The sequence below is a fragment of the Piliocolobus tephrosceles genome, chromosome 10 (assembly GCF_002776525.5).
Source record: "Piliocolobus tephrosceles isolate RC106 chromosome 10, ASM277652v3, whole genome shotgun sequence".
Classification (NCBI taxonomy): domain Eukaryota; kingdom Metazoa; phylum Chordata; class Mammalia; order Primates; family Cercopithecidae; genus Piliocolobus; species Piliocolobus tephrosceles.
This window is the reverse complement of record NC_045443.1, coordinates 98,968,909-98,988,963: the sequence shown is the minus strand read 5'-3', so window position 1 is coordinate 98,988,963 and position 20,055 is coordinate 98,968,909. Positions and strand designations below refer to the sequence as shown.

Here is a 20,055-nt window from a genome sequence, read left to right as displayed (position 1 = left end):
TAGTAGAGACGGGGTTTCACCGTGTTAGCCAGGATGGTCTCGATCTCCTGATCTCGTGATCCACCCGCCTCTGCCTCCCAAAGTGCTGGGATTACAGGTGTGAGCCACCGCGCCTGGCCAGCCGCTAGGTCAATATTAATAGGAATGACTACATTTTGAAAAGCAACATTGCCCTAAAGACATATATCTTTCCTACAGAGTAATGGTTGTCATTAGTTAGAATTACAAAATATACAGGAAATAAGTTTTGTTATTTTATTTTTCAACATCTTATCATGACCTTTATGCATTTGTGTTCCTATAAAAGTAGGAACTTTGCTCTTGTCATAAATTGAGAGAAGTAGTGGTGGAGGTGGGATGTAATCACCAATAAAGATTAGCTCAGTTTCTCTTGGCTATTTATGGCTTTGTCAATTATACATTTGTCTCAATACTTTTATTCTTTTTAAAAATTTATTAAAATATGGAACGCTTCAATTTGCATGTCATTCTTGTGCAGAGGCCATGCTAATCTTCCTTGTATTCTTCAATTTGTGCTGCTGAAACAAGCTTTCAACACTTTTTTTTAAAAACCTTGAGTATTATGTGTTGATAACTATTCTATTTCGTGTGTGTTGGCTCATTAAATCTCCTTATTCAATGTCTCAACACTTTATCCATTTATTAGCAAAAAGATCTTGCTCTGTTGCCCTAGCTAGATCATAGTGGCTTGATCATAGCTCACAGCAGCCTTGAACTCCTGGGCTCAAGGGATCCTTCTGCCTCAGCCTCCTAAGTAGCCAGGACCACAGGTGTGTGTCACCAGGCCAGGCTAACTACAAAAAAAATTTTCTTTTTGTAGACATGGGGTCTCATTATATTGCCCAGCTGGTCTTGAACTGCTGACCTCAATCGATCTTTCCACCTCAATCTAAAGTGCTAGGATTACAGGAATGAGCCATTGCTCTGGCCTTTGTTTTGTTTTCAACGCCTGTAGGGAATTAGTCAGTTCTTTACTAACAAAGCAAAGCAGTATATGGTCAAATTTTGAAAAATAAGATTTTTTTATCAAAATGCCTAATGGGTCTTTTTTAGTCTTTATCACACTGTCATTTCCACAGTGACTTGTAATTAGGTACTTAATATAGATTCTGAAAGGCTGTCAATACATGTACATTTGTATATAGTATTTCAGTTTACAAAGCATCCTGATATAGATCTCATTTATCTGGTTCAGAATATGTAGTTTGAATACAAAATTATATTACAGCACATTTTTCCTTTCAGTTCTATTTTATTTTATTTTTTTCAGACAGGGTCTTGCTCTGACGCCCAGGCTGCAGTGCAGTGGGGCAATCTCAGCTCACTACAACCTTCACCTCCCAGGTTCAAGAGATTCTCCTGCCTCAGCCTCCCAAGTAGCTGGGATTACAGGCACCTACCACCACGCCCAGCTAATTTTTGCATTTTTAGTAGAGACGGGGTTTCGCCACGTTGCCCGAGCTGGTCTTGAACCCCTGACCTCAGGTGATCCACCCACCTCAGCCTCCTAAAGGACTGAGATTACAGGCATGAGCCACCGTGCCTGGCCTTAGTTCTCTTTTAAAGGGAATTTCTATTTTCAAGAATTACATACATCATACTCAAATATAAATCTGACATCGACGTAAGTTTGAAGTAGTAATGGCCAAGATCTTTCATGTAGCAGCAAACTAATCTTGTTTAAGAGGAGGTGTTATAGAATCATAAGCACAGAGGTCCAATAATTAGACCACACAGTGCTTACAAAGGATAGGCTTAGAAAGGTTTGGGTGTTTAGGTAAAGAGCTCTTCTCCCCTTCTCAAACTATTAACAAAAATAAAAATAAACAAAACTTTTCCTTGCAGGAAAATTTCCGTGAACCTGTGGTTTTGGGGGCAAGGGTGAGAGCAACAGGCAAACCTAGTTCAGAACCTAGACAACTAGAGGGGTCTGCAAACAAGTCAAAACCAAAATAGGCGTGGTTGGTGAGCATGTGAATTGGTACAGCCATTATGGGAGGCAGTATGGAGGCTCCTCAAAAAATTAAAAATAGAACTACACTGTAAACCATATAGTATATACAATATATATGTATATATACTATATATACAATATATATGTATATATAACATATATATGTATATATAGTATATATACAATATATATGTATATACCATATATTCTGGGTATATAGCCAAATAAAATGAAATCACTATGTCAAAGAGATATCTGCATCACCATGCTCATTGCAGCATTATTGATAAAAGCCAAAGTATGGACTCACCTAAGAGTGAACTGATGGACAAAGAAAAGGTGAAACATAGGAATGTGGTATATATATGTATATTTATACACATAATGAATACTATGCAGCCTTTAAAAAGAAGAAAATCCTGTCATTTGTGATAACATGGATGAATTTATGCTAAGGGAAATAAGCCTGGCACAGAAACACAAATACTTCATGATCCCACTTATATGTAGAGTCAAAAAAAGTGGAACTCGTAGAATTAGAAAGCAGAATAGTGGCAGGATCTCGGCTCACGACAACCTCTGCTTCCCAGGCTCAAGTGATTCTCCCATCTCAGCGTCTCAAGTAGCTGGGACTACAGGTGCCACTGTGCCTGGCTAATTTTTTTATTTTTTTGCAGAGATGGGGTGTCACTATGTTGCCCAGGCTGGACTCCAACTCCTGGTCTCAAGGGATCTGCCCACCTCGGCCTCCCAAAGTGCTGGGATTACAGGCCTGAGCCACGACACCCGGCCGACCTTAAATATTCTTAGCACAAATAAACATATACACACACGCACACACAACTATGTGAGGTGATGGACATGTTAATTTAGTTTCATTGTGATAATCATTTCACAACATATACATCTATGAAAACATCACATGGTACACTGTAAATAAATACAATTTTTATTTAAAGCTAGAAGAATTCTTTAAAAATAAACTAAAAAGGCAGTCCATTAGCTTCTGTTGAATGGATGAAAATCTGTACTATAAATAAAAACATAACATGCAAAGGTATTAATAAGATTTGGAAGAAAACCTAAGAGAGTATTACCAGTAGTGACTACTGGGGATCACCGAGATACAGGGTATTAGGGATGGAAGGTTTACTTTTCTTTCTTTTTTTTCTGAGACGGAGTGTCGCTCTGTCGCCCAGGCTGGAGTGCAGTGGCACGATCTCGACTCACTGCAACCTCTGCCTCCTGGGTTCAAGCGATTCTCCTGCCTCAGCCTCCCAAGTAGCTGGGACTACAGGCGCCTACCACCACGCTTGGCTAATTTTTTGTATTTTTAGTAGAGACGGGGTTTCACCGTGTTAGCCAGGATGGTCTCGATCTCCTGACCTCGTGATCCGCCCGCCTCGGCCTCCCAAAGTGCTGGGAGTACAGGCGTGAGCCACCGCGCCCTGCCGGAAGGTTTGCTTTTCAATGGATCTTTGGCAAGTTTTAAAACATACGTGCTCAACCTTTAGAAATTACCCTGGGGGAAATTCCTTCTCCACATCCTCCAGGTGTGCTTCCTTCCTCCTCTCAACACACTTCACTATCAAAACCTACGTTACTTCCAACAGTCGACCCTCCAGGCAATAAGTCCCTGGTCCCCACGATCGTGACCAGCCAGTCCACACTGCCGACCCCAGAAATGCGGTCTCAAGTGCTCGGTCAGCGAGAAGAAAGGCGGGCGAGGTCCTTGTCCTGCAGGCCACAGCGAAGACAAAAACCTCCGGTTACTGGCTTCAGGTGTAAGGCTGCTCCGCATTGGCAGCGCGGGATCATTCCTATCATTATTACGTAGTCTTGTTTCTTTCTGGGAGAAAGCACCTGGGGAGAGTTGGGCTGGCCCCTCCCGGCGCTCCAGTACAGGAGTCCTCTGTAACGCCGCAGCTTGCGCCAGCGTCCGACAGGGACGTCTCATCGAGGCCCGACTCGCACTTTTAGTTGTCAGATTCGCCACTTTTTGGTGTCAGAATTTAAAAGAAAAATTCCAGTTTCTCTATTTCAGAAGCTCTTTCTGTACAGAAAAGCAGAAGCAGGAGATACTTCAGGTTTCTGAATTATTTTTCTCTTCTGGCGTCCGCAGTATCTACATTCAGTGTGCGGGGACCGTGAGTCGAAAACGGCGACGTGGATGCTCAGGCCACAGTTCCCGGCGCGCAGTCGCAGCTGCCCCTCGCTCCCGCCCCCGCCTGGAGTCCGACGTGGAAGTTGCTGGCTGACTGGGCTTGCGAGGAAACCGCCTCGGAGCTGCCGCCGAAGGCCAAGGAGTCACTGAAGATCGGCGAGGGAGGACAGGCGGTTCATCATGGGTGAGGGGTTCGAGAACGGCACCTAGGCGCGTTCGAGGGGGCCGCGGCCGAGGGCTGGGGTGCAGAGGAGGAGAGGGGCCGGCTAGGGAACCCTAGAGTAGCCAGCTCCTCAGGGGGCGGGTCGCCGAGGACTTAACTTACCTCGGATCTTCATCTCTAGGGGTGGATCCGGCCTTTCACGTTCTCCTCCGCCCTCTCTCGTTTCCCCTTCATTCCCGCGGGATCCGGGGACCCGGACAGCGCGGGTCTGCAGAGCCTGGATTCGAGTTCTTTCCCCTTATCATGAAGTTTTCCCTCATTCCCAGCTCCACTTGCTGGGCAGAGTTGTTCTTGCGAAGGCTGGCAACGCGTCAGTCGCAGGTTCGCTGAGGTTTCTTGATGAAAGATGAGCTGCGGCCCCCAGAGTGGAAGCTTAATTATTCTCTTTACCAGGGGCGCTGGGACGGCGTCAGTTTGAAAAATCCGAGAGCAGGTGTTGCTTATGTTGTTCTATGGCCAGTTTGGCATTTGTCTGCTCATCTGCTGTAGCGTTCCATGCAATAATGTGGATATTTCTTGTCGGTAAATGAAATTTTATTCTCAATTCTTGGCCCGCTGATTGAGGGAACTGCATTCTCACAAGTATCACTAGGGTCCAAATAAGGGTGCACGTTCTTTAACTTGTTTCCCACCCTCCAAATGAAGGTGCAGATTGTTTGGCTTGGTTAAATCCCTCCACAGTTTTCTGGGGAGCATACTTCTTGCTCCCAATCATCACACGCGCTGTCCTGTCTTCATAACCCGCTTCAGTTTTGTTCCGGCTCTCTTCTACCTGTAAATGGTAGAAAGGACTTTGTCAAGTCACACCCATTCTGTTGAACTTTCCCAAGGTTCTCTAGCCCGTGTTGGTGTTCATTTTTCAACTGGTAGCTCTTAGTTATACCATGTCTTTGCCAAATAACAGTGTGGCATCACTTCTGATGTTACGATTTTTTTTGTATCGTTAATGTAACTTGTTTTTATCTTCTCTAATGGCTCTGGATGGGAAAAAGACTGTGCTTTTATACTACACAATACTTGATGTACAGGAAGCCTTCTGGGAATATTTTGTGATGCATTGGATAGAGCTTTATTTTTTTTTTTAAATGGGTTTTCTGTCAAAAATAGTTATTGTTTTCAGCTTCTTTCTCAATTTCTTGTACTAGTTACATTGCTTGGTGGAGAACTCTGATTGAAGTTGGTTACAGTGGTACTGCTGCTGTACAATACTTTTCCTGTGCGAGGATTACATTGTCCCACTATCTTCCTTACTGGCACCTTGGTTTTTGGGGGTAGTGAGGGGATCATGCTAAAATATTCCTATTCTGCTGATTAGAAAATGAGATCCCCAAAGACAGCGGCCATATTTCTCTTATTATTTGGTTTATCTTCTGTGCCTGCATGACACAATATTTAGGACATAGTAACATAACTAATTACTTGTTTGATGTTGAATAATATATTTCATTAGCAAAAATATGCACCTATGCATCCAGGAAATTATAATATTTAATTTGGTATATAGCTTTCAAAGGACAAGATTAGATGTTTTGTGTACCTAGTTCACAAAATGACATTGTGTATGTGTTTTCTTTTGTTATGTTTTAGGTGGCTTTTTCTCAAGTATATTTTCCAGTCTGTTTGGAACTCGGGAAATGAGGATTTTAATTTTGGGATTAGATGGAGCGGGAAAAACCACAATTTTGTACAGATTACAAGTTGGAGAAGTTGTTACTACTATACCTAGTAAGTGTTGGTATGATGAACTAATTGTAGGGGTTTTCTGGTCTCCATCTAACAACTCTATTTCTTTCTTTTTTTTTTTTTTTTTTTTTTTTTAATAGAGATCAGGTGTCACTGTGTTGCCCAAGGTGGTCTTGGACTCTTGGCCTCAAGTGATCCTCCTGCCTTGGCCTCCCAAAGTGCTGGGATTACAGGCATGAGCCACTATGCCAGGCCTGTTTCTGAATAAATTAATTCATATAACAAAGTATTTGATAAAGTTTGTAAACTGCTGGTATGAACAAAACATTGATAACACTTTTTCCATCAACTGAGAGGCAGCTTAGTGTAATTTAAGGACCCTTGTTCTGGTTTACGGCCAGGTTTGGCTGTTAATAGCTGTTTAAAAGTGGTTTAAATTACTAAATCTTATTGAGAGCCAGTATCTTTACTAATAAAATACATAAGATAAATACCCACTAGCTTTCAGGGGGAAATAAATGAAGTAGTTAAAAGTACCTTTTAAACCTGTGTAAAGAATTATATAAATGTTAAGTAATATTACACGTGAAGTGCCTTTTTTTCTGTATTTGTTACTATTTTAATTAAGATTAGTTTAGGTAATTCTATTGATTACTTTTAAAGATCTGAGTTGTAGAGATTGAGTGTTGAAGTAATTTGGTACCTTACAAATATCAAGAGAAGGCCGGGCACAGTGGCTCACGCCTGTAATCCCAGCACTTTGGGAGGCTGAGGCAGGTGGATCACCTGAGGTCAGGAGTTCGAGACCAGCCCGACCAACATGGAGAAACCCCATCTCTACTAAAAATACAAAATTAGACAGGCGTGGTGGTGCATGCCTGTAATACCAGCTACTTGGGAGGCTGAGGCAGGAGAATCACTTGAACCCGGGAGGCAGAGGTTGTGGCGAGCCGAGATCGCACCATTGCACTCCAGCCTGGGCAAGAAGAGCGAAATTCCGTCTCAAAATATATATGCATATATATGTATATATTTATTAAGAGAAGAAGTACCTCAATTTTAATCAATTATTGCTGTCTTACAAAAATATTCTCCAACAGTCTTATTTGACTGTATGAGAATACTGTTGTTGTTTATTCTTTTTCATTTGTTGACCTCAGTTTACTTGGAGAAGATTAATACATTTAAATTAAATTGAAGAGTTCATACAGTTTGCCCAAGATTATTTAAATTATGCCTCTAACATTACTCTGTCACTCAGGATATTTCTATATTGTTGCTGTTCAAATTTATGGACTAAAACAAAAGAGGCTAACCTTTAAGAAAGAAGAGTGTTTTGAACCCTGTAATGTCTGTTATTCCTTTTTGCTATCTTCAGCAAATTTTAGTTCCCTTAGTTTTTGCTTCTCAAAATCACCCATCTCTGTCTGGGCATCTCCTGCAGTGCACAGAGCAGCACAGTGGATAGTTTCGAGTTTCAGTGAGTGCTGCTTTACACCACACTGTTTGTTGAGAAAGTGTCTTGCTTTTTTGCCCAGGCTGGAGTGCAGTGGCGCAATCATAGCTCACTGCAGCCTCTACTTCCACCTCCTGGGCTCAAGCCATCTTCCCACCTCAGCCTCCCAAAATGTTGGGATTACAGGCATGAGCCATTGCACCCAGTCTACGCCATTCTCTTGTCTTGCACATGTAAGCGATGTTTTTTTCACTATTAGAGAACATTGTGATTACACTCCTACCTAATTCTAAGGGAGACATCATGAACTTGCATTTTAGTTTTTTGCTCAAATTTGTCATAGTATTGTTATTTTTTAATTGTAATAGACATACTTGCCAAATACTCAAAGGTATCACTTACCACTGCAAACTTAAATATAAAACAAAAGCTATTTGTCCAGTTATAGCCGGAAGTTTTATTTATTTATTTATTTTTTTGAGACAGAGCCTCACTCTGTTGCCCAGGCGGAAGCGCAGTGGCGCCATCTCAGCTCACTGCAACCTGTGCCTCCCAGGTTCAAGCGATTCTCATGTGTCAGCTTCCAGAGTAACTAGAATGACAGGCATGTGCCACCAGGCCCGGATAATTTTTGTATTTTTAGAAGAGATGGGGTTTCACAGTGTTGGCTAGGCTGGTCTCAAACTGCTGACCTCAGGTGATCTACCCGCCTCGGCCTCCCAAAGTGCTGGGATTATAAGTGTGAGCCACCTCGCCCAGCCATGGAAGTTATTTTTTACCTATTTTTCACCTAAGAAGGATGGCAGAGAAAAGGGATGGGACACCTGCCCTTCGACCATCCAGCCATGACCTTATTACAAGTGAGCTCTTGAGGATGTCTGGAGATGGGCCGTGAGATTGAAAGCTGCAGCCATGGCTGTGTCCATGCTGAAGTTTAGAATTGAAGTTTAGCTTTTCTTGCTTTTGGTCTGTTTATTGGCTACCAACCAAAATTCTACTTTTTATAGTACATCCACAACTGCATTTTCTAAATACAGCTTTCGAACACTTTTAACTACTCTTTTATGAGGGGAGTTTAATAGGATTTCCATTGAGCTAAAAATTATGTTTTCCTTTTTATTTCTTTTTTAAATTCTTTTTTAAATCTATTTGAGCTAAAATTATACACTTTATTTGCAGAACTGCTGGCTTTTAAAAAATATCCTGAAGATGGTATTGATCTTGCTAATTGATGTTTTGTGCACACACGTGCACGTGTGTGGGGGAGCAGAGCATACTGCCTCGTCTTAAATGGTATAAAATCTCAGCCAATAATGTGATTCAACAATTACCATTTCTTTTTAATTCAAATCCTAAGACAAATTATGTATATATATATGTATTTTAAACTCTAATAAAACAGCTAGCATTAATTGCTGTAACTCAATTAGATAGGATATTTTGAAGGTGGAATGTATTAGTGTACACATACCGCTGATTTGATTTCTCTTCCAGCCATTGGATTTAATGTAGAGACGGTGACATACAAAAACCTTAAATTCCAAGTCTGGGATTTAGGAGGACAGACAAGTATCAGGTATGGTACAAAGACCAGATTATTTGGTAGTATTTAACATTTATTGGTTCTTTTAAGGGTTAACATCAGTAAACTAGAATATATGTTCTATTGTGATTTAAATGGAGCCACCTGGTTTAAAATGAGGTAAAATTTGGAACTATTTCCTTAGAGCATCCATTAAGTTAAAACTTAAGGAGCCCCGTTTTCCAGATATCTGTTTAATGAAACTCTTTTCATGAAAATCTCAAGACCTTATTACTTCAGTTATTCTCAACTAGAAAGGACCCTTCATTTAGTTCTTGTCAGTCTCTCCTCTCTGAAACACACAGTTTTGGAACTGATTATAAAGTACCTTGCAGGCCTACCATTTAGGGCTAATATAAGAATAAATGCCATTGGCCGGGCACAGTGGCTCACGCCTGTAATCCCAGCACTTTGGGAGGCCGAGGTGGGCAGATCACCAGGTCAGGAGCTCAAGACCAGCCTGGCCAACATAGTGAAACCCCGTCTCTACTAAAAATACAAAAATTAGCTGGGCATGGTGGTGCGTGCCTGTAATTCCAGCTACCTGGGAGGCTGAAGCAGGAGAATTGCTTGTACCGGGACCTGGGAGTCGGAGGTTGCAGTGAGCCAAGATTGTGCCACTGCACTCCAGCCTGGGCTACAGAGCGAGACTCCGTCTCAAAAAAATAAATGAATAAATAAAAAATAAATGCCTTCTGCATTTCGGGTCTTCTGCTTAGCATTTTGGGCTTAATATGGCAACAGTGAATGTTTGGTGACTGTCAGTAGTTGCTCATGATGGTACCATATTAAAAGATTAGTAATGCATTCTCCAAACATTCTGACTTCTTATACTCATTTATTGAATCACGTTTCTTTTTTTTAAATCGTGCAGCCTCCCAAGCCAGAGTAGCTCAGAGAGACTCCATTGAATCACTTTTGAGTTTATTTATAATTTTAGCCATTTCTACTGCTTAATGTCAGTGATTAATTTCATGACTGTTAAATGAAATCACATTTAAAAAGTTTATTCCTCTTAAGGGGTACCTAGTTAAATATTTGTTTAAGAAGGTGTAATGATCAGGTCTCTGTACAACTTTTCTATCAGTATATTTAGTGATTTCATAGATTATAAATAAATTTTGTCATCCTGAAGTCTGAATTCATTTTGAAACTCCCTGGTCCTGTGATTTAATCTTTATCAACTTTCTTTTGACTCCATCACATCTGAGGGATATGGTACATATATCCACCAGAAACAGTGAATCATTAAGGTATTGATTCTAACATGTGTGGGACAGAATTGGCAATTGATTTGTCAGTTTCTTCTTTAAAACAGTAACAATATATTCTCCCATTTTGAATTTTCTCTAGGCCATACTGGAGATGTTACTATTCAAACACAGATGCAGTCATTTATGTAGTAGACAGTTGTGACCGAGACCGAATTGGCATTTCCAAATCGGAGTTAGTTGCCATGTTGGAGGTAAGAAAACTTAACCGCTTTAAAATATGGGGAAATCATTTACGTTTGCTGTTTCCAGTACATATTATTACACTGAAGAATAATTAAAAAGAATGCAGGGGTTGTTCTCTCCATCCTTTTAATATTTTCTTTTATGCAAATGATTTTCTATTCCAAAAATACATTTGAGGAGAGAGTTGGAGACAAAACAAAACAACAACAACAACAAAAACTAACCTTGTAACTTCCTCTTCCTTTAAGCCAGATTGCTTGATTTTCCAGGAGGTTCAGAGCTCACTTAAACAAAAACATCTGTTCTAAGTCACTTATTTGATGTGACTTTTAAAATATGTCTTTTTATTTTTAGCTGTTTTAGAAGGATTAAAGTTCAGAGAAATATGTTATTTCTGGGTTGCTGGCACAATGCTGGCCTCACGTTTATCGTTTTTTGCCCTGCCCAGTGTTTAAAGTGCTTTAGCTACACAGACCTTCTTTCTGTTTTTTGGACACGAGCTTGCACACCTGGCTTAGGGCCTTTTGCACTTGCTGATCCTTCTGCTTCTCTCCAGCATCTTTGCATGGGTGCCTTCCTGACATGTTTCTTCCCACATCCCTTCCCCAGAAAGAAGTCTCATTTATTCTCTAATCCTTTACCCTTCTTTATTCTTTATACCAATATTGTTTCTTTTTTTTTTCTTTTTCATTTTTTTTGGTAGAGACGGGGTCTAGCTATGTTGCCCAGGCTGGTCCCAAACTCCTGTCCTCAAGTGATCCTCCTGCCTCAACCTCCTAGTGTTGGGATTACAGGTGTTAGCCATTGCACCCCACTTACTGTTTTTTTACATTTTTAAATTTATTTGTTAGCTGGGCGTGGTGGCTCACGCCTGTAATGCCAGCACTTTTGGAGGCCGAGGCGGGCAGGTCACCAGAGATCATCAGGAGTTTGAGACCAGCCTGTCTAACATGGTGAAACCTCATCTCTACTAAAAATACAAGAAAATTAGCTGGGCATGGTGGTGCGTGCCTGTAATCCCAGCTACTCGGAAGGCTGAGGCAGGAGAATCACTTGAACCCGGGAGGCAGAGGTTGCAGTGAGTTGAGATCGTGCCACTGCACTCCAGCCTGGGTGACAGAGTGAGACTCCATCTCAAAAAATAAAAATTAAAAAAAAAAAAGTATTTGTTTGCTTATGTATCTCTCCTTCTAAAATGTAAGTTCCTTGAGTTTACCCTGATAGGAGGAACAGTATATAGCACTTAATTAAGAATTCAATACATTTTATTCACTGAAGTTAATAAGATCATATATTGGCTAACTGCTCAAATTCAGAGGATGCATTAAATCATCCATTTTTTAAGAATGAAAAAAATAATCAAATGTACTATGATAATAATAAAATTGCCCCTGCTCTGGAAAATTAGGTGGATAAATTTCTTTCTCTTGTCAAAAACTGTGATTCTGAATTGTTTAATCAAGGGATGTTTAAATATAAGTTCTAGGCCAGTTGATACCTAGGTAAAAGCATCCTCAGATGAGAGGACTATGGACTTTTGATTTTTTTTTTTTTTTTTTTTTTTTTGAGACAGAGTCTTGCTCTGTCACCCAGGCTGGAGTACAGTGGCATGATCGCCACTCACTGCAATTTCCGCCTCCTAGGTTCAAGCGATTCTCCTGTTTCAGCCTTTGAGTAGCTGGGAGTACAGGCTTCTGCCACCACACCTGGCTAATTTTTGTATTTTGTAGCACAGATGGGGTTTCACCATGTTGGCCAGGCTGGTTTCGAACTCCTGACCTCAGCAGTTTGCCTGCCTCCTGATCTGCCCACCTTGGCCTCCCAAAGTACTAGGATTACAAGAGTGAGCCACCATGCTCAGCCCAGGACTTTTGATTTCTTGAACTACTGACTTCTTAATGACTTCCAAGTTATAAATTGCAGACTTAATAGTTTTAAACATTTGGTGAATTTTTTTTTAATATATCATAGCATTATATTTATTATAAGAGCTTCTCAGACCAAATTTAAATGTAAGGATAAGATTTAATTGCCTTGGGTGTAATGGGTTTTTTAAAGAACAGCTTTATTTAGATATAATTCACATGATATATTATATTTTTATCATACAAAGTATTGCTTAAAACGAATGGATTGTTGACCTCAGTTTACAATTCTTGAGTTGTTCAGGATTGTTGTTAGGTTACTTGCAGTGTTAGGATTTGACTTATAAAGTCTTACAGAGAAAGAAGTAAAAGTTGGATTCTTTATTTAGGAAGTGACTTTTAATTCATCAGTAAACATCATGTTTTGTTAAGTACGGGCCGAGTACGAGTCAGGACTGTTAATGTTAAAACATGGACACAGGCAGGCGCTGTGGCTCATGCCTGTAATCCGAGCACTTTGGGAGGCAGAGGCAGGCGGATCACTTGAGGTCAGGAGTTTGAGACCAGCCTGGCCACCCACATCTACTAAAAATACAAAAATTAGCCGGGTGTAGTAGCGCATACCTGTAATCCCAGCTACATGGGAGGCTGAGGCAGGAGAATTGCTTGAACCTAGGAGGTGGAGGTTGCAGTGAGCTCAGGTCGTGCCACTGCACTCCAGCCTGGGTGACAGAGTGAGACTCCGTCTCAAAACAAACAAAATTAAAAATATATAGTATAGACACAAAAGCAGTTTAGGTTTCAACTGTTTTTTTCTTTTTTGAGACAGAGTTTCACTGTTTTTGCCCACGCTGGAGTGCAGTGGCGCAATCTTGGCTCACTGAGCCTCCGCATCCCAGGTTCAAGCAATTCTCCTGCCTCAGCCTCCTGAGTAGCTGGGATTGCAAGCATGCACCACCACACCCGGCTAATTTTTGTAATTTTAGTAGAGACGGGGTTTCATCATGTTGGTCAGGCAAGGTCTCGAACTCCTGACCTGGTGATCCACCCACCTCAGCCTCCCAAAGTGTGAGGTGTATGAGAGCCACTGTGCCTGGCCTTTCAACTTTCTTATACACAAAAATGTATTCTAAATGGGTAAATAATTAAATGTAAAAAATGAAAATTATAAGAACATATAAGGAATTCAAAAGATGAGATTTAATTATATTAACGTAACCCCCCCCCAAAAGCTCAGATAAGGCAAATATAAACAAGATTAAGATAAGAAACCAGGCCTAACCAGAAACCAATAACTAAGGATTAGTGATCTTAATCATAGCAAGATCTTTTGCAAAATGAGCAAAAGGCAGTTCATAGGGGGAAAACATTGCTAATAACATTTGCATTTGTTTTTAAAGAGACAGGGTCAGCAGGGTGTGGTGGCTTATGCCTGTAATCCCAGCACTTTGGGAGGCTGAGGCAGGCGGATCACCAGGTCAGGAGTTCGAGACCAGCCTGACCAACATGGTGAAACCTCATCTCTACTAAAAATAGAAAAATTAGCCAGGCGTGGTGGCGGGCGCCTGAAGTCCCAGCTACTCAGGAGGCTGAGGCAGGAGAATTGCTTGAACCTGGGATGCGGAGGCTGCAGTGAGCCAAGATTGCACCATTGCAACTCCAGCCTGGGCGACAGAGGGAGACTCCATCTCAAAAAGAAAAAAAAAGGGCGTCTCCCTTTGTCCCCTAGGCTGGCATGCAGTGGCACAACCAAAGCTTATTATAACCTTGAGCTCCTGATTCTGCTTCCTTTTTTGTTGGTTTTTTAAAAAAATTTTTGTAGAGACCTGTGTGTTGCTCAGGCTGGTCTCAAACTCCTGGACTCAAGCGATTCTCCTGCCTCAACCCGTTTGCATTTCGAATACCCTGATAATATATAATGAGATGCTGTGTTTGGAAAAGTAAATAATTCCCAACTCTGCAAAGGCTGCATTGAAGATGGAGACTTTTATACACTGTTGGTAGGGTAACCTTTCTGGAAAGCTGTTCATGCATGTATTCAGTTAATCAAAGCCTGAAAAAAGCTGTTCATACTTTAACTCCATTTTTAGAATATTGTGTTAAGAAAGCAGATTCAAACAAAGATTTTTGTATAAAGACCCTGTCACTTGGGTTTATCTAATAGTCCAGTGGAAAGAATCTAATAAGAGTCTAATACTAGAAAATAGTTAACACAGTTTATAGTGCATGCGTCCATAGTGTACAGCATATTTAGCCATTTTTTTTATTTTGAAAAAATTGTTATAGTTTGGAGAAACATAATTTTAGTTTTTACTTTTTAGGTAGGGTATAGAACTATATATAAATCTGATCTTAAATGTATAAATGTATTTACTAAATAAGCTCTTAAGTATCTGCAAAACAAAGTACTAGTAGAAAACACCCAAAATGTTAACAGTGATCACATTTGGGAGGTAGGATTATGGGTTAAGCTTCTTTTCTTTATACTTCTCTATAATTTCATAATGTATAATGAATATAATATATTAATAATTATAAAATACACTTTTAAAATATATTTTTGGACATTTTCTAAACTCGAGAGAGCACATTGGTTAAAGGAAATTAAATATTTTCAATTTCATTTAGGAAGAAGAGCTGAGAAAAGCCATTTTAGTGGTGTTTGCAAATAAACAGGACATGGAACAGGCCATGTCTTCCTCAGAGATGGCAAATTCACTTGGGTTACCTGCCTTGAAGGACCGAAAATGGCAAATATTCAAAACATCAGCAACCAAAGGCACTGGCCTTGATGAGGCAATGGAATGGCAAGTATCACGTTTCCAGAAGCCATCTGTGCATTTGTGTGTGCTTGCAGCTATGCATGTCCACATGTAATTTTTCTCCAGTGTTGAGGATGAAAACTTTGATTTATTTAGCAGCTTATTTCATAAGTTCCTCTAGCCTTTTCTCCCACTGGTCTTCAGGTGCATCCGTCTTCTTCTCAACCACACCTACCTGATGACAGTTACGATTCTTTGCCAATTTTTAGCCTTTTCCTTGCCTCACCTCACCCTCCAATTCCTTATCCTTCAGGAATTAGCTTCAGGCTGTCTTTTGAAGAGCTTTTCCTAATGTATCTGTATGCCTACTGCCTAACCACTCACCTAAAGTTAGATGCCCTTGTCACAGATTAGTGACATAGTACTTGTTATGCTGTCTTATAATTGTTTGATTTGTTCATCTACTCATTAGATAATCACCTCCTTGAAGACTGAGACTAGTTTCATCTCTGAGTCATCCATATGTAGCCCAGAAGTAGTAGTAGCCTGGAAAATAGATATTTGGTCTTTTTTGAATTTTTCATTCAAATCATAGACAAATTCAAAGCTTAAAGGAACCTTATGGAAATCTAATGCATAACCTCATCTATGTTAGCTGTCTTTATTTTAAGTACTTTGGAATCCACCTCTAATACAAAGTTTATTATAGATGATCATGTTTTATGCCTGAAAGTTAATTTTATAAAACAGTTCATTTTCTCTTTACAGGTTAGTTGAAACATTAAAAAGCAGACAGTAATTCAGTCCATTCTTCTCCCCTGAAACGAAGACTACATCACCTCTCTCCCTTTGGAAACAGTCAAGTATACTTCACACTACTAGATGTTAAAACTGTATGATTGTTGGCATATACTTACTGACTGCAATGTTTGTGGTAAATAGGGAAAAGAAATATTTGGTTGGAGGGATAATTCGATCGAATCACCTGAATGTTCTATGTAATGTAAAATATTCTTTTCTTGCTTTCTTGTGTTAAGGTATATATTCTATTTGTATGGAATTCTTATTCAAATACAGTTCTATTAAAGAATGTACTCCTATTGGATGAAAAAACCTATTTTTGAATAGTAGTTGCAGCTTGTTTGTATAAATACTAAAAAATATCTTAACAGATTTTTTTTCCCCTTAAAATGAATTATCTTTCCAAAGATTAGACTCAGTAGAGTAGGTGAGGAACATAGTGTGTATAATATAATCTTTATTTGCTTATCTGACCACTTTTTATTAAGCTATTTTGTTTAAAAGCTTTTGGTTATAGGTATGAATATTATTTTGATGGTTAACTTCATTGACTTATCTGTAATTGTCATTTTATAGTACTTTACAGTTGTCAAAAGAAACATCTTATGTTGACCTAGCTGGTCTGTACAGGAAGCTTGTGAAGTAGGTAGGACAGGTTATGATGTCTTCACTGTATGGACATGGACCCAGGTTGGCTTGCCCAGGGTCACGTAGCTAGTAAGGTGGGAATAAGGCTCAAAGTAAAATTTTTGGTTCAGAAGCCTGACTTATAAACTATACTATATATTCCCAAAAATGTCAGTATTGACAACACAGTCTAATTCTTTAATAAAATTATGCTGATTAAAGCAGTTACATTCAAAATAATGTCTATAAACTTATTTGTCTATACTAGTAGAAGTGATTAGTGACATACTATAAATAATCCTAAATGGTTATATTTGATGGAATTCATAACACATTAAAGAGAAAATTTCACATTAAAGGAAAGGAAGGTTTAAAAATCTATTTTCAGGTTATAAAAGGTGTCTTTACTGGTTTTCATTCCTTTTATCTACCATGTCCAATATTTGGTCTTTTTTGAATGTAAACTTGTTACATTCAAACATGTAAACTTGTTAAAAATCAAAATCTTACTGATTATACAGGGGGAAATTAAGCATTCTGGTTTAAAAATTAGGCTTATTGCTAGATTGTAAGTTTAAAAACAATTCATGTTCGAAGGAGCTTTTCAAATTACCCAGTCCACCTCAGAATCAACTAATGTGACAGAAGTAAATATAGTGCTTCATAATTGCTAAAAACGGGTGAGTTTCTTTCACTTAAGTTGGAAAACCAGCGTTTAAGAAATTAGGTGCTGGTATTGAGAGCTTAATGCCATGGTTCCCCGCAGGTCTCAGGAACATTAGTAGTTCCTTTCTTGGCCTTCACTGTGCTTCCAGTGTTGGCCTCTGACCTCTTCCCCTCACATTTATGTTCATTCTCCAGGCTTATATTCATTCTCTGCAGCTTTCTTCCTTCACCTGCGGGACTCTCACCCTTCTTGCTCATTCTCCAGCACCCATTCCTACTTTAGTCTCTGAAATCTTTTTTGGAGATTTTTCTTCAGCTACAAGTGTTCCAGTACAACCAGTATTACTCCTGAGAGGCAGAGACTTTTCATATTTATGTCCCTAGTATCTGGTGTGGTGCCTGGCATATGGCATTTCAGAATTATGTTCATAGTTGAAATAGTAGGATAGGTATTTGTCATCTTGACAAGTAGCCCCTTTGCAATTTATAGTTGAGTTTATTTCTGGTCAGTGGCACATGGCTGGAAAATGCAGAAAACAAGTTCACTTACAGCCTGAGGCTTGTAAAGCTTGTACAGCTGCCTCCTGGCAGTTCAGGAGAACTGCAGAAAATGGGAAGGAAGGTCCTGGCAGGCAGACCTGGCATGTAGCCGCTGGCCATCTTGAATCCCAGGGCATGAACTTGCCCCAGAGGTCAGCACTTGGTTAAGCCTGATCCCTCTGGTTTATCACAAAGAATAGGGTGGGATAAAGAGAGTGGACACTTAAACAAGCTGTAAATTATATGGTCCTTGTCTAGCAGGAGACAACTGCACAGGTATGCTACCAGTGTTTGGATATTGATATTTACATGGCAAATCTGAATATTGTTTTATGAGAGGCCTGGCAATAGGAAAAGCACCAAACTTGAAATTAGAACATAGGTGCAAATGGCCACTCCTGCAGTTTCTTTTCTGTAAAATGGGACCTGGAAAAATGATACCAAATGTTTCTTTCTGACATGCTATTTTATAACTCTGGCCTATGGTTGTGTTGTAACTTGCTACAAAAAAAAAAAAAAAAGAGAGTGGTAGAATTAATTCTGTTATCTGAAATACCTGAAATGCATTTTAAACTGTTGAAATGTAAGCTCTGAGGGCAGGGACCGTATCTTATTTACTGTTAGTATCCCTTGCATCTAGTGTGGTGCACCTGGTACACAGTAGGCACTCAATAAATATTTATTGATTAAAAACAAAGATGTCTTCAATATCCCAGATATATTTGTTCTTTCTGATCTTTGCCTTGGTATTTTGTTTTATTTTAAAAAATTTTACGAAAGCAATACATGCATTTACTTTAGGTCACTTAGGATGAACTAAAGTGAGTCTTCTAAGATGGCCTCCTTCTGACACATTACGAAGCCCTTAGAAGGGTGAGAACTCCTGTTTGAGATACACACTACATCAAAGCACAGATGCTTAAGTGAATGAACATTTGATTCCTATGCCACATGCATATTCTTAGCCCATAAGTACAAATTTTAAAGCATGGACTTTTTTTTTTTTTTTTTTTGGTGAGATGGAGTCTCACTCTGTCGCCCAGGCTGGAGTGTGGTGGCACGATACCGGCTCACTGCAACCTCTGCCTCCCAGGTGCAAGTGATTCGTCTGGCTCAGCCTCCCGAGTGGCTGGGACTACAGGTGTTCCGCCACCACGCCCGGCTAATTTTTGTACTTTTAGTAGAGACAGGGTTTCATCACGTTGGCCAGGCTGGTCTCGAACTCCTTACCTCAAGTGATCCACCTGCCTTGGCCTCCCAAAGTGCTGGGATTACAGGTGTGAGCCACCGCGCCCAGCTCAAAGCATGGACTTTGAATCTTGATTGTACCACCCACATCCTGTATCACCCTTAGGCAAGTTATTTACTCTGAGTCTATTTCTTCATCTGTAAAATAGGAACCAATTGTAGGAATCTCCCAGGAATACTAGGATTAAACAAAATGTATCCAAAGTGCCTGGCACATAGGGTGGATTTCCCACTCCATATATCCCCAAGTATGTGGGGCACTAAAGAATATTTCTTCCACACCAAGTATAGAGTGAGGCAAAAGATGCTATACGGTTGAACAACAGAAACAACTTTAGCCACCTCTAAATAAGTGTGGCTTATTACCATTTTAGTTGTAAATAGTAAACCTTAAAAGTAAAGTTTCAAAGAAACCACTTGTTTTCTTTGTACTAATAACAACAGTACAAATGTGGTTTTGGCCGAATATTAGAAAATGTTTTTATCAGGAAATATTTTATGTATGGAAAGTAATGTAATGAAGCATTATAAACTTGGAAATCTGGCACCAAATGTAAGACATTGAACATTATGAGGACAGTTTAAGTCCCCCAACCCCACCGTGTGCTTCTCCCTTGATTCTGTTCCTTCGCACAAGTACCCTCTATCCTGCAACTTTGAAATCGTTAATTTTTTTCTACAGATTTATCATATATGTACACACAATTTTATTACACTGGTATTCAACTATTTTTCTTTTCCCCCCACTCAACATTGTTTCTAGAATATCATCTTTATTGATATATATGTAATTAGCTGATTTCTGCTACTGTATTTCAGTATATGAATATACCATTTTATTTATTCTCTTGTGGAAGGACATTTGGATTGCTTCTAGTTCTTTTAGCAATGGTTCATGAACATTCTTCAGATCCATGGTTCATGGTTTCTCTAGGAGTGGAACTCGGGATCAGGGAGTATAACCGTCTTCGGGTTTACAAGGTAATGTCAAAGATTGCCTATGGCT

General features: G+C 39.7%; 1 protein-coding gene and 1 pseudogene across 1 annotated transcript; one reads left to right on the top strand and one right to left on the bottom strand.

The window, feature by feature from the left end:
- Nucleotides 1–457: 457 nt before the first annotated feature.
- Nucleotides 458–555, bottom strand: LOC111539031 (annotated as a pseudogene).
- Nucleotides 556–4,144: 3,589 nt separating this feature from the next.
- On the top strand, nucleotides 4,145–18,494 carry ARL1 (ADP ribosylation factor like GTPase 1). Its single transcript, XM_023186193.1, has 6 exons — nucleotides 4,145–4,323; nucleotides 5,950–6,087; nucleotides 8,996–9,077; nucleotides 10,437–10,548; nucleotides 15,034–15,212; nucleotides 15,936–18,494. Exons 1-6 carry the CDS (start codon nucleotides 4,320–4,322, stop codon nucleotides 15,964–15,966), a joined length of 546 nt encoding a protein of 181 aa, XP_023041961.1. The 5' UTR covers nucleotides 4,145–4,319; the 3' UTR covers nucleotides 15,967–18,494.
- Nucleotides 18,495–20,055: the final 1,561 nt, after the last annotated feature.

Bases quoted from the DNA above. Each gene is read 5' to 3' on its own strand.
- ARL1 (XM_023186193.1), top strand. The intron at 10,549-15,033 runs GTAAGAAAACTT...AATTTCATTTAG, and splicing joins AGTTAGTTGCCATGTTGGAG to GAAGAAGAGCTGAGAAAAGC. The intron at 15,213-15,935 runs GCAAGTATCACG...TTCTCTTTACAG, and splicing joins CTTGATGAGGCAATGGAATG to GTTAGTTGAAACATTAAAAA.